Source organism: Camelus bactrianus, chromosome 33, assembly GCF_048773025.1.
Source record: "Camelus bactrianus isolate YW-2024 breed Bactrian camel chromosome 33, ASM4877302v1, whole genome shotgun sequence".
Taxonomy (NCBI): Eukaryota; Metazoa; Chordata; class Mammalia; order Artiodactyla; family Camelidae; genus Camelus; species Camelus bactrianus.
The window spans coordinates 13,603,826-13,617,991 of record NC_133571.1 but is presented as its reverse complement, the minus strand read 5'-3'; the positions used below and the strand labels follow the sequence as shown (position 1 = coordinate 13,617,991).

General features: G+C 39.9%; 1 protein-coding gene across 1 annotated transcript; it reads right to left on the bottom strand.

Moving 5' to 3' along the window:
- Nucleotides 1-7,011: 7,011 nt before the first annotated feature.
- On the bottom strand, nucleotides 7,012-14,093 carry ATP5MG (ATP synthase membrane subunit g). The gene is made up of 3 exons (XM_010953462.3): nucleotides 13,935-14,093; nucleotides 8,499-8,659; nucleotides 7,012-7,184 (listed from the first exon to the last, which is right to left on the bottom strand). Exons 1-3 carry the CDS (start codon nucleotides 13,984-13,986, stop codon nucleotides 7,086-7,088), a joined length of 312 nt encoding a protein of 103 aa, XP_010951764.1. The 5' UTR covers nucleotides 13,987-14,093; the 3' UTR covers nucleotides 7,012-7,085.
- Between the last annotated feature and the right edge of the window lie 73 nt (nucleotides 14,094-14,166).

Sequence of the window (14,166 nt, the reverse complement as noted above, 5' to 3'; positions counted from 1 at the left end):
TAAAATTGGTAACCACTTTTTTACCCTCACTTTGGAATTCATAGTTATTTCAGAATTATATTTATTTGCTTGTTCTATTAAGTTTCCTACCCTCTTGAGAGCCAGAGTGAGATGACATCAAGGTAAAAATGCAGGCTGTCCTTAAGGGAAACAATAGCTATTTCCCAAGTAGGCTATAATTCAAAACCACACAACAGTGTTCTAATTGCTTTTGGAGTTGACAACACTGGAATGCATTAAAACTCGGAGCTTCTAAAGATAACCTTTCTTACTTTGTGCAAGAAGTCCAATGTATAATCCTTGTAACAGTCCATTCATAGGTTGCATGTGTCAGCCCTGTGGGGGAGAGTGTGGTGCTGTAAACCTATGTGTGATGTACCTCTTTCAGTTCCGGTAAGGATACAAATCCTGAAATGCAGGCTCGGCAAAGAAAGAGCGAGTTGAGATGATCAGTTCCTAAAGAGTTCCTGGGAATTTCAGATTTCAGGCTAGTTCTTCTGTAAAGGACCTTCTGCTGCCCACCCTCTCATTCGCCCTCCTAGCCTTACGGGAAGGTAGCCCTGTGCTAACCTTGCTCGGTAGAGAGGGCTGCTAATGAGGGAACCAGATCTCCGAGTTTCAGAGTTAGAGGTTGAGATGCAGGAGTGACTCAGCTGGCATGAGCTTTGTAGCAGCCTCAGCCTTCAGGCCTTCAGGAAATGAGTCCCCCAGGCCTGCATCTCCCTCTGTGGCAAACTGCCACTAAACTCTGCTGTTTATCAACCCAGTACCAAACACAGTAAGTTAGAGTTTGCTGTTTCACTGTTTGAAAACCTACTATATACAAGCCAGATGGATAATGTGATAGGTTAGGATTACAAAGATGAATTAGATATTGTACCTTATAAAGCTTACAGTTTAGTAAGGGAAATAAACAAATGTAAATATGCCATAGGGCACAATGATCAGTGCTGTAAGAGACCCAAAAGAGGGGCAAAGTTTGGGAAAATCAGAAAAGACATCTCAAAGCGGAACAGAAATGTACAGGTAGAAAGAGCCAGGATGAAGGCAGTGGCAACAGCATTGATAAAGATATGGATTCATTCATGGATAAATTAATTTATTCATCACATCTGTATTGAGTGACTATGTGCTTAGAGCTTGGGATGTAACAGTGAACAAAACAGATTTTTAAAAATTCCTGCCTTTGTGGGGCTTGTGTTTGTCTTAGGAAGGTAGAACAATCAAACAGTAAACATAATAAACCAGTAACTCATGTAGAAGGTTAGAAGCTGAAATTTGGGGGAAGAAAGCAGGGTAAGGAGAAAAGAGTACTTGGAGAGAGGTTTCTTGCACTTGTAATTAGGATGGATGGGGAAGCCCATGCTGACAACGCGGAATGAGGTGAGGGAGCCAGCCCTGGGAATACCTTGGGGGAGAGCATTTCTAGCTGAGGAAGCAGTCAGTGCTAAGGCAGGAGTTGCCTGGTGTGTTTGAGGAAGAGCAAGGGGGCCAGTAGAGCATGTGAGAAGGGAGAAGAGTGGAGAGAGATGTAATGGAAAGCCAGTGCTTGTTGGGCCTTGTAGCCCATGGTAAGGATTCTAGCTTTGAATCTGAGTGAGGTGGGAACCATTGAAGGGGTCTGAGCGGAGGAGTGACATGGTCTGACTTACACTGTGATACGATCACTCTGACTGATGTAAAGAATAGATGGGAGACAGGCAAGCCTGGGAGCAGGAGGCCATTCAAGAGGGCATTTCAGCAAACCCAGGGAAAGATGAGGGTGCTCTGGTGATAGCAGTGGAGAAGGTAAGAAATAGTCCAACTCTGGACATATTTTGAAGGTGGAACTAACAGGACTTCTTAATAAATTGATATCGAACATGAAAGATAGGAGTCAAGGATGAATCCAAAGGCCTGAGCAACTGGAAGAGTGGAGTTGCTATGAGCTGAGAGGGAGAAAACTGTGGGACAGTTCTGGAGTGGGGGTGGGAAGAAAATCAGGAGTTCAGTTGGGACATACTAAGTCTGAGGTGTCTATTACACATCCAAGTGGAGATACCAGGCAGGTTGCTGCATATGTACCTAGAGTTCAGAGGAGAGGTTTGGACTAGAGACAGAAATTTGAGAGTCATCAGTGTACAGATGTTATTTAAACCATGAGACAGGATGAGATCACCAATGGTATGAGAGTGAGTGACAGTGAGAGGGAGAAAACACTTAGCTTTATCTTTGGGATATTCCAAAGATAGGCTGCCAGGGAAAGGAGGAAACTGAGAAGTGAACAAAAAGTAAGGAAGAAGGAAGGCCAAAGGAAAGCTCTGGAAGTCAAGTTTATCAGAAAGTGTATCAAGCTGGAGGAAATATTCAGCTGAGTCAAATACTGCTGAAAGATCAAATGAAATGAGGACTGAGAAGTGACCCATTTAATATGTAAGAAGAGCAGTTTCAGCGGAGTGGTAGAAATGAACACAAGATTGGAATGGGTTCCAGGGAGAACAGGATTTGGAGACAGTATTGATAAATTTTGAGGTGTTTTGCTGCCAAAGGGTGCTAATTTTGTAAAAGATGGGCTAGATAATAGCATGTGTATACTCTCATAGAATAGGGTAGGGGGAAACTAATGATGTAAGACAGGGGAGAAATGATAGCACAAAGACATGGAGTGGAGCGATTGGCTTTGACAAGGAGCACAGACTATCGAGCAAAGGCACGGTGAAGAATAGATATGGGTGCAGACAGTAGTGTGTGAGATGATGCTGTGGGAGTCAGTGGAAGTTCTCAAGTTGCTTCAGTTTCCTTGGTTAAGTAGTAAGCAAGGTCATCTGCTGACAGAAATAATCATGGCCCAGAGAAATAGGGCGGCCATCAGGTAGTACTGAGTGCCTTCTTGAAGTTCTGATCGTGACTATAAAGTGAGATTAGCCACCTTGGCTGTTTTCTCCAGCTACATTCAGCTACATGGGTGCAAGTGCAGAGCAAGTAGACTTAGCCAAGGATGTGGTTTTGGCAAGTAAGTACAACAAAATGAGTAAAAGGCAAGGAAGTTGAGGGTTTATTCAAGAGTGATCCTGATTGACCATGGAACATAAACAAGCTGGGTAAGGAAGGAAAAGAGGACATCAAGGTGGTGAGGGAGATGGCAGTATCACCTTACTGATGGTCACGGTGACTCCAAATTAATATAGTTGGGATATTAGGGGGAATGGGCTGGAAAGATAACAGATGGTCAGAGAAGGATGCGTGAAAGTGAAAACCATGGAGTGGTTGAATTTGTTGGTAACGACAGGAATGAGTGCCCAAGGAAGGTGAAAGACATCATCACTGGACTTCTTAAGGGAACTGAGCAGTCTGCTGGGAGGATCACTCAGGAGAGTAGTTCTCAAACTTCAGCATGTATCAGAATTACATGGAGACCCAATTAAAACAGATTGTCAGATCCCACCCCGTTTCTTGGTCGAGCCTGAGAATTTTCATGTTTCCTAGTGCTGCTGTGGTCCAGGGACCATACTATGAAAACTATTGATCCATAGGTATGTTGAAGTTGCCAAGAATTAAGATAGAAATAGTTTTGTAGAGTGACAGAAAGCCAGGCCAAAAAAAACAAAAACAAAAACAAAAAAAACTTGTCAAGAAATAAGTAAGAGTGGGCTAGTAATTGGTAGAAAACTCAACAGTTGGGGCAGTGGGTATATAACCCGAAAATGAGATTTAAAGCTTTGAGTTTTTATGCGGACTGGTTAGAAATTGTGTGGCTGAAACACTGGTTGGTAGCAAAACTAGTAAGGCAAGGGTAAAGGCATATTGTTAAGGGTCCTGCATGTGTTTTATCAGTGTTTTAATAGTCAGGGCCTTTCATTTGGTAAGCAATGTTAAGTTCCCCTGATTAGGGACTCTCTGGTAAAATTGCTGCTGTATTGATCTTAGAGTGACTGCAATCATACCAATTCATATTCCAGTAAAAATAAACACATTAATTAGGAAATATTATCTCACAAAACTAGGTATCACTTTACATTAAGATTAGCAATGCTGACATCTGATGAGACAAAAAAACTTAAGAGCTTAACAGTAGGGCAACATAGTACTAAGAATATACAAAAAACAATACAGAATGGAACTGTGAAAATACGAAGTAGGGAAGTCTACAAGGCGGTCAGAAGTCACGTAAGGGCACAGACTACAACGTGGGATCATCACCTGGGCCCAACCTGTGGCTCCAACCAATTACTCATGAGATTCTAGCCAAATCATTTAATGTTTCTTAGTTCCTGACTTGTTAAATGGGTCTATCATTTATGCCACGTGCCTCAGAGGAATGCTGAGGGCTAAATTAGATAGTGAAAATGTGATATGCTATACAAATATGAAATTATTATAGAAGTCATATTAAGCTATCCTTAGAAACCAGGGCAGAATACATACTAAGTATATAAAAGAAAATGGAAAAGAAAAACTGGTATCCAAGGAGAATAACGCTGAGGTGTATAGAACAAAGGATTAAATGTACAATGTGGACAGTTTCAAGTTAAATGTATTTTTGAAATGCAAGTCTTATGAAGGCATTACTGTTTATTGACTTTTATGTTGAATAACTTATTTTTATAGACAGTTGTCTCCTTAGGAATCATACCTTTGGACCATAGCGACTGGTACTTAACTGGCTTGAACTTTGCTCTCCTACTTCTAAAATGAGTTATCTGTACTGCTGCTATGTATTAAGAAAAACGCAGGACCACATGCACATTTTTTAAAAAAACTTCTTGGGGGGCAGGCAATTAGGTTTATTTTTAATGGAGGTACTGAGGATTGAACCCAGGAACCCCTGCATGCTAAGCATGCACTTTACCACTGAGCCATGCCCTCTCCCCAAAATGCACTCTTACACGCACCCCACACATATTGCTATCCTAGCTTCTGTCACCTGGATTTGAAGTTACCTACTGCAGTCAGACTATACAACTGAAGGCAGGGATTGCACCTTGTCAAAATCCTTCAGTGGCTTTCCAGTCACTGTCCTTAAGATAGTCAAAACCGTAATATGACATAAAGGCATCTCAAGATCTGGTCCCACTATCTCCGGCCTCACCTCACTACTTTCCTCTATAATCAGAAATTTAGCCATATTTCTACTCTTTGAGAACCTCGAATGTGCCAGACCTTTCTGACTTAACAGCTTTTGCAGAGGCTGTAGCTTGTTCCACTCTTCTTGGCTCTTCCTCTTCTGGTTTACTTTAGATATTAGTTCCTCTGAGTCTCCCTTGAACCCCCTTCTCAAGTCTGGGTTAGACTCTTGCATGCACACCTTCCACTGTCCACATTACACGTCTCACGTTACTCTAACAGCATGCTTAATCACCTGTCTCACTAGACCAAGCTCCATGAAACAGGTAACAGTCTTGTTCATCAGTTTCTACCACTTGGCATACCTGGATTTAGGAGATGCAATGTAAATACCTGAGTACTCTGAAGCTGCCATTGGCAAACACTTCGCACCTCCACATTCAGTCAAAGACAGCCTAAACAGTTCTCTGCTAGGAAGCAAAACAAACAGAAAAAAGTAACAGGCCTGCAGAAGTCAAGTGGCCACTTCAGGGAGCCCACTGCTATTTTAACCTAAGAAAATTCTGTACATGTGCTGTTAGCCACCATCCGAGGTGTGCCATATGGCAGAGGAGGAGGAAGTAGCAGTGATGTGAGTAGTAAATGTTTATTTTGAGGACGTTCTGTTGTGATCATGTGGTTAAAATGAAATCACATTATATATCATGACTCAATTAGGCCTCTGTAAATTCTTAATAGTGCTAGCTGATCTCATACCTTTAAATTAAAAAAAAAATTGTACTACTCACTCATGTGTGCAATAGAGAAACTCATAAAAATCACCATTATTGTAGAAGTATCTTTTCAGTCTTTTGCTATTTTAAGTCACTGAGTGATTTTTGAAAAGAAATAGTTTCAGTTCTGACCACCTGCAGTAAGTGAGGTATATTTCGTGTTCAAGAAGAGTAGCAGTCTCTCTCTGGGAGACTTGTCACCTATCACACAGAAAAGCTGTGCCCTTTTTTGGCTAAAGCAGCAGTATTCTAAATCAGCTAGCAAATTTGGGATTGACTGGATAAAGGTTCAATACTATTAAAGGATTAATACCATATTGTGAGCCATGATGCTTTTCCAATATGAAACCCTCTTTTGGTTATTATCAGCTGGTACTTCATGTGCAGCGGCTGCAAGAAAGTTACAACAGATTTAGAAACACATGAATGATGGTTAAGACCCCCAGGAAAAGCCAACAAATGATCAAATTGCTCTCAAATCCTCAATAAAATGGCTCAACATGACAAACTGATACCCAATCACTTGTATTTATTTCAAGACATAATATACTATTCAGACCCATGAATGATACTAAATTATAACCCTGTTAAATATCTACAGGATACTGTATCATTGCAAAGATAGGTGCTTAAAAAAAGATTAATAACATAACACATGCTAAAATTAGATGAAAAATATAGGTCACTGGTTTCATTCACTGTTTTAGTGTTAAGATGTTACAAAGATACACAGAATATCACTTTGCTGTTCTCTCCTGGGGAGGCTATATTCAAGTTCACAAAAAGCACACATTTATAGACATAGGTGTTGTCAAAAGGGTCTTTCTGATTTTAGCAAAGAAAAACAGTCCGCATTTTATTCTTTATACTACTGCCATGATTTAACTACATTATGTTTGGCACATGGTGGTACTATTTCTCCTACTGGAGCAATTTCTAGTTTTCTCAGTCTTTCCCCTGACTTTTCTAGAAATGAAGCTTAAATATCATTTATTGCAAGCCTTCAAAATAAAATGTTATCCTCATATACACACCAGGTTGGTAATTCAAATATAGCCTTTCCAACTGCAGGCTAAATAAGCAAAGACATGCATTTAGAGCTGTATTAATGTATTAAAGCAGAAAACAACCCAACTTAGTATCAACCAACAGAAACTGTGACCTTCCATGTGGTGTTTGATAGAGAAAACACTGATTCTGACACGTTATTTTATTCAAATACATGGTCCAAGAATAAACCAAATATGATCATATGTTGAAAATTGGTCTTCAAACATCATAGCCAATGATGCCACGCTTGCCTATGATCTCACCGACATAAAACCACATCCACACCTCAGTGGCCACCAAACCATTCAGCAGCGCTTCCTGAAAAAAGAACACAAAGTTGAATGCACATTTTTTCTTACAGATTTAAAACTATTCTCTTCCAGGACTAAGTGACAGAAAATATAAGGATGCTATTCAAATGAGAGGGTAATTTTAGTCGAAGTCAAGAATTACCGACGTTAACTTTAACTGCTGAGAACACTTGAACTTTCAATTATGTAAGGTAAGTAGTCCAGAGCTTATAAATTCTTTCAAAGCATTCTTTGAAGACCTGAACTGACTTAACCCTTTCATTATTAGTTTATGAGACACTTTACGAGCCCTGAAACAGCCCACATCCTGGAAATAGCTGCCACATTTAGACAGGGCATTCATATGAAAGGCTGGCTATAGGACAGCCAGTCTCTGAATAGTCATTCGTCTGGCCAAAGAAAATCTGTTGAAAGATGAAGGGCTTTGTCTTCCCTGTTGACATCATTTTTATTCATGTATTATTTGGTTTAACTCCTCCCAAGTGTTCAATAATTACTCAGTTTCACAGATCAATGTTTTATTGCCCTTTTAAAGAGAAAAAGTATATACACAGTTTCAGAAAACAGAGTATTTCATACAAGCACAAATATGGATCCTGAAACACCAGTAGGAAAAAAATACCTTTCCACAACAAAATTGGGCCTTTTCCTGTTAGCACCTGGAAGTGAAATTTCCCCTTCAAATTAGACCAAGAAATACTGGAATTCTGAAAAATAGTCATATTTTCCAGGATATAGGTTCTATAGGCAGCAATAATTTAGTTCTTTAGGCCTTTTGTATCATGTGCTTAGACCAAGCAAACGTAAAATCCAAGTTCCAATCCTTAAAATCTCTAGATTTTATCTCCATGCACTTCAATAACCCCTCATGGTATGTTATATGCTTGCTAAGTTTTGTTATTTTTATTCTCCATAAGTGTTAGCTGCCTGGCTGTGATATAGTTCAGGAAATCTTTTGGCCAAATTGGGGATAGTTCTAGGACTACAGACAAAAAAAAGCAGTACAGAATCAGCAAAGCAAGCCATCCTATTTTAGTACACTAACCAAATAGGAAAGGGAAAAAAACTGCCCAATAATGATGATCACTTCTCTGTTATAAAATTAATAGGAAACTAAGACATAAAATAGCCCAATTATTTTAACCCAGATGACAAAATTAAAAAAGGTAAATCTATTTCTCAGTAGTCAGAAGAGATTCTCTCTCATTATGCTGGTTTCAGCCTCACTGGAAAAGACATATACTAATCAAAACAATCAGAAAAATCCCAAGGGAAGACATTTTCTGTTAGGCACATACGTTTTCATTTAGCCCATAGTTACCTTAACTGTGAGCTGTTTGAAGCTACCAGTTCGAGCACTATTGACTATTTTTTTCAAGCTCTGAATAGCTGTAGGGATCTCAGCAGGGGTTGGAGGAACCAGCTCAACCTTGGCATAGTGCCAAAATGTGGCCAATCGAGGCTTCGAGTAAGTCACAGCAGCTGGAAAACAAAACAAAACAAAACACCAGGATGAACTCACTAGAGACTGAAAGAAGCAGATGTGTGGGCTGGACACAAATATTTATTCATGCATCACATTCATTCACTGCTTGTACCAAATGTGCACCCGGTGTGAAAAGTCAAAGCTGCTCCCTGGTAACCAGAGGCTTTTAAAGATGCAGAACACCTGTGTCACAAGGATGTTCAATCAGTCAGGAAGCTATCAGCACATTCAATTATGCCAGGACTTCACCAGTGACCAGTGAGTACTGGTACATTTATGAATAGCAAATCTAGTTAACTGTAAAGTTACTTGAAGTTGGATTCAAAAACAAAAGAACAGCAGCAATGTAACCATATTTTCTTGTAGAGACCAAAAAATTTGGAGGGAAGAGGTGCAGAAGGGGAGGGAAGGAGCCATGCAGAATGGCATCCTTAGAAATAAGGTTAAAACTTGTCATAATATTGGCCACAAATCCAGATGGAATTATACTAGTTAGTACCCATTTTTGGTATCCTCATCAGTATGTGCTGGATTATCAAAGGCACAGCTGCCTCCTCCAAAATACCACAAATAATAAAAATAAAACCTACATGTATTGTTAAGAGCAGCCAAAACTTGAATCTATTACTAAGCTGAAATTCCTCAAGATATTTGCTATTTCAGGAAAAAAATTTTTAATAGCCAGGGTAGATGTGAGACTATGATAGTGATTTCAGCAAGACAAAGGTATTTCATAAAGAATTACAAAACAGCCTAATAAAGATAGCACAAATGCATGAACACCCATAAATTATCTATTGTTCAAAGATGTATTATCCAAAGCTCTTGGTTCTTTCCCTATTAACTGCCTATATTTAGGTATTACACTAAGAATTACTGTTGCCATCATCCTCTGTGCTTAGGGCCATGGGTAAATCTTTAAGCAGACACAAAGCTCTAAAAGTACTAAAGAGAACTGTCAAATGACTGTAAGATGGCACTATCAAGGAGAACAAAGTTTTGTTTAACAGTCAACAAACTGTCTTTAAAATTTAAAATTACCTTCTACACAGATACAAAATTTCAAAAAAACCCTCCCAAAATCAGTACACTGTATTTGTCAGTAAGTTTGTTAATCAGGGAGTATAGGTTAAAAAATTTGAAACTGCTTCATATGTACACAAGGGATTAACAAGACCAAAGTAAATGAATGGTGGATGATGAGAACCAGGTTTCTCACTGTCAGAGAGGGAAGTTACAGATGGGCCAGAAAATAAATCCCATGGTACTCAATGAATTACAGTTGGAGACATATATGACCTCATGTTTAGTTTAATATATATACAGATGGCTAGATACAGAAACAATTATGGTTGGCCTTGAATACGGATTTGAACTTCGAGGGTCCACTCATATGTGGACTTTAAAAAATAAATATGTAATATGGTACTACATGATCTGAAGTTGGCTGAATGCATGCATGGTGGGAACCATGGATATGGAGGGCCAATTGTAAAGTTATACTCAGATTTTCAAGTGCACAGGGCTCAGCGCCCCTAACCCCCTTATTGTTCAATGGTCAACTCTGTGTGTGTGTGAACACTCACGGGTTAGTATACAGACAGGGCCCAATTTATGATGGTTCGACTTGTGTGACTTTTCAACTTTACAATGTGACCAAAGTGACAGGCATTCAGTAAAACTATTTCGAATTTTGATCTTTCACTAGGCTAGCGATAGATGGTACCATACTTTCTTGTGATGCTGGGCAGCAGCAGCAAGCAGCAGCTCTGGGTCAGCCATGCAATAAGAGGAGGGTAAACAACCAACATACAACTATTCTGTTTTTCACTTTCAGTACATTATTCAAATTACATGAGATATTCAACAGTTTATTATAAAATAGGCTTTGTGTTGGGTGATGCTGCCCACCCATAGGCTAATGTAAGTGTTCTCAGCACGTTTAAGGTAGGCTAGGCTAAGTTACGACGTTTGGTAGGGTAAGAACAGTAAATGCATTTTTGACTTACAATATTCTCAACCTGTGATAGGTTTATTGGTGTGTAATCTTTTTGGGGTTTTTTTTTGGGGGGGCAGGTAATTACATCAGGATGTAATTTTATCCTAAGTTGAGGGAAATCTGTACACACACACCCCTGTCCACCAAGAGGGCCGAGAGGGAATGATATTCTAGCACAGCAGTCCCCACTTAACTGCGGTATCACTTTCCACGGTTTCAGCTGCCCGCGGTCAACCACTGTCCCAAAATATTAAATGGAAAATTCCAGAAATAAACAATTCATAAATTTTAAATTGTGCACCTTCTGAGTAGCATAATGAAGTCTCATGCTGTGTCCACTCCATCCTAATGTTGTCACAATGCCTACATCATCTGCCCCATATTATCTCAGCATGCAGGCACTGCATCATCTATCTCACTCATCAGAAGGTTGAGTACGGCACAATAAAATATTTTGAGATCATGTTCACATAACTTTTATTGCAGTATACTGTTGTAATTTATTAGCTATTGTTGTTAATCTCTTGCTGTAGCTAATTTATAGATTAAACTTTACCACAGATTTGTATGTATAGGAAAAACAGCACATACAGGGTTCAGTACTGCCCGTGGTTTCAGGCATCTACTGGAGGTCTTCGAACTTATCCCCCATAAATAAGGGATGACTACTGTAGTCTAGTAACAAGAAACATATGCAGTACCCAGATCTTCGTTTCAGAACACTACTGTCCAATAAAAGGAACTAGGGCTCCATGGAGAAATGGCTGACAGCTGATTCTAAGGCTGGGGCAGGGAATATATGAGTCTGAAGCATCCTGTAGTACCAGTAAGTAAGGGGGAATGTCAAAGGGACAGAGGTGTCAAACTGAAAGAGTTTTCAATGGCTGAAGCTGGAATAATTCGAGCAACAAAACAAGTAACATCCTACTGGAGGTAGAGTATTGAAATAAGTGTCCATGAGTCCATACAACAAATGACTGAATAAATAAGACAAATAAATGGGGAAGAAGAGACAAATCTTTCTCACAGAATAATTCCGTTTAAATATATGTAGTTATTTCTTCCTATGGGAGAGAGAATCCTGCCTCCCTCCCCAATTTAGTAACTAGCTTCTAAAGAATACAGTATTAAAAAAAAAAAATAAAGAATCCACTGTGGAAAGGAAGAAAATAGTAACTTTAGGAGAAATCTAGTGAAACTACCTTAACCAAGTGATGAAAGCTAATTTCACTAGTGATATTATATGGCTATCACTTACATCCTGATATGTGATTAGGTCACTTCACTTTTGTGGTATTCCTTCTCAAAATCCACAGCTCCAGGCTAATCATGGGAAAAACACCAGACAAAGGCAGATTGGGGAACATCTCTTTATAGAATAACTATGTAGATACCTACATAGACACCTGAAGACTATCAAGGTCACGAAAGGTGATACCTTAAGACTGTCAAGGTCATGAAAGGTAAGGAAAGACTGGGAAACTGTCACATATCAGAGAAGACTAGGGAGACTGACAACTCATTGCAATGTGGTACCCTGGATTGGCTCCTGGAACAGAAATAGATTAAGTGGAAAAGCTGGTGAAATCCAAATAAAGTCTCAAGTTTAGTAAAACAAACAAACAAACAAAAACCCCCAAAACAAACAAAAAGACAGATTCTATGACCTTTTTGGGGAAGAATGATGATAAAACTACTTATTTCTGTAAGCTTCTTTGTCCCTCAGAAGAATTAACAGATACAGTTAGTACTTTTTAAGATATTTAACATTAACATTTAATACACTGAGTTAAGTTATAAAGCAAAATATATTTCCACTTTAACATTCTGGCTCCAGTTGAGTCTTCCTTTCTCAGTATTTCTGGAAGAATAAAAACTCGTATCTTTCAACTATTCATAATAATAGAGAAAATGATTGATATATTTCATAATTAAAAATTATCTTCATATTACTTTTCTCTTTATAAATTATTATTAAAATTAGTTTGCGATTCCCCAAACCACATCACCTGAAAGATGTAAAAGCCATGGTAGGAGAAAAAAATCCACCTGAAATTTTAAAAAATTTTCCTTAAGTCATCCACAAAGTCAAAATAATGAAGCCTCTATTTCTTCTCTTTGTATTATGTAAAAATGTAGCGCTTTATCTCAATAAAGTTGCAAACTTAAGTTCTTTGGTAAAGTGTGTAAACTGGTAGTAGTTGTAGACCTTGGCGTTCTGTAAGAGGAATCAAGTATTTATAGTATCTAGCGCTTATAAGGCCTTCAATACTCATTGTTGGGCTGCTGATGGAGGAAATAAAGGACACAATGAATAAGAAAATACCTATCACAGTAAAACAGGTTCAAAAATTCACATATTAAAAAAAAATTCTTTCTCTTCACTTTCATAACCAAATTTCAGCAAAAGCTATTTAAAGATCTGCGCTTCAACCACTTACTAGAATATAGCACATCAATTGAAGAAGTTTCCGACAACTTAACTGATCTAACTTGGGGAATAAAACGAATAGCTTGCTACCTAGCAGACAACTGAAATATTTACCGATACAAGACTACTACACTGAGCTGCGACTATTCAGAGTTGTTCTGAAATACAGCGTTTTACCAGTAGGGCTTCATTTAGTTTTTTCAAATGGAAAATCCCCACGAACGCTAAGCTATGGTAAGAGAGATTACTGTTGACACACATCCTTTTCTATGCTTACCGGGGCAGGGATAATCGTCCGTGAAGTTCAATTTTACCTAAAAATTCCCTTAAAGGAGAAATATTTTAGAATCTGGACAGGGCAGAAAGCAAAGTCAACGTTCCAAAGGTCACCAAACCTTAAATTTTTTTTTGTAGACTTCCAAATACTCCACTGAGAAGCAGACAAGCTGATGAGGCCGCATCTCTGTGCTTTCATGAGTCCCTGCCCTCCGTTTTCCTCACTCTCCTAACAGTACAACCCTCTCCCTATTCCTTCTCCTAGAGGTCGAAGGGCGTCATGGCGGCGGCTGCTGGGCAACCCGGCTGCCTGCACACTCCGTCCCCTCACGGTCGTGATCGAAATTCAGAACCTCTAGGTTGTAAAGAGAACCCAAGCTGCACGCCTGCCGAGCGGAAAGCTAGAGAAGAGAGGCCAACCTGCAACCCCCACCTCCAGGCCGTGCCCGCCCCGGCTCCTGCCCGCCCCTCGGTGGACCGCCGCCGCCTGCGTTCTCCCCCCGGGCCCTCGCAGGCCTCCGCGCCCGCCCATGTGCCCGGGTCGGCGGGCTGACGCCGCGCTCACCGTTGACCAGCGCCGGGGCCTTCTCCGCGAGGTTACGGACAAACTGGGCCATGGTTCCAGGACTGAAAGGCCGTCGGGCCGACTGGCCGGCTGAATGTCACCAGCCCGGAAGGACCTGCCGCAGGACCCCATTCCGCTTCCAAGGTCAGGCCGCCTCCTTCCGCGCCGGTCCAAGATATTTAGGTGTCCTACTAGTTTTCCGGAATCTAGTTAGCCAGTTTATTTTCTTCAG

Coding starts and splice junctions, on each gene's coding strand:
- ATP5MG (XM_010953462.3), bottom strand. CDS start 13,986: ATGGCCCAGTTTGTCCGTAACCTCGCGGAGAAGGCCCCGGCGCTGGTC. Junction 8,660..13,934: donor GGCCCCGGCGCTGGTCAACG/GTGAGCGCGGCG, acceptor TTTGTTTTCCAG/CTGCTGTGACTTACTCGAAG. Junction 7,185..8,498: donor TCAAACAGCTCACAGTTAAG/GTAACTATGGGC, acceptor TTCTTTTTTCAG/GAAGCGCTGCTGAATGGTTT.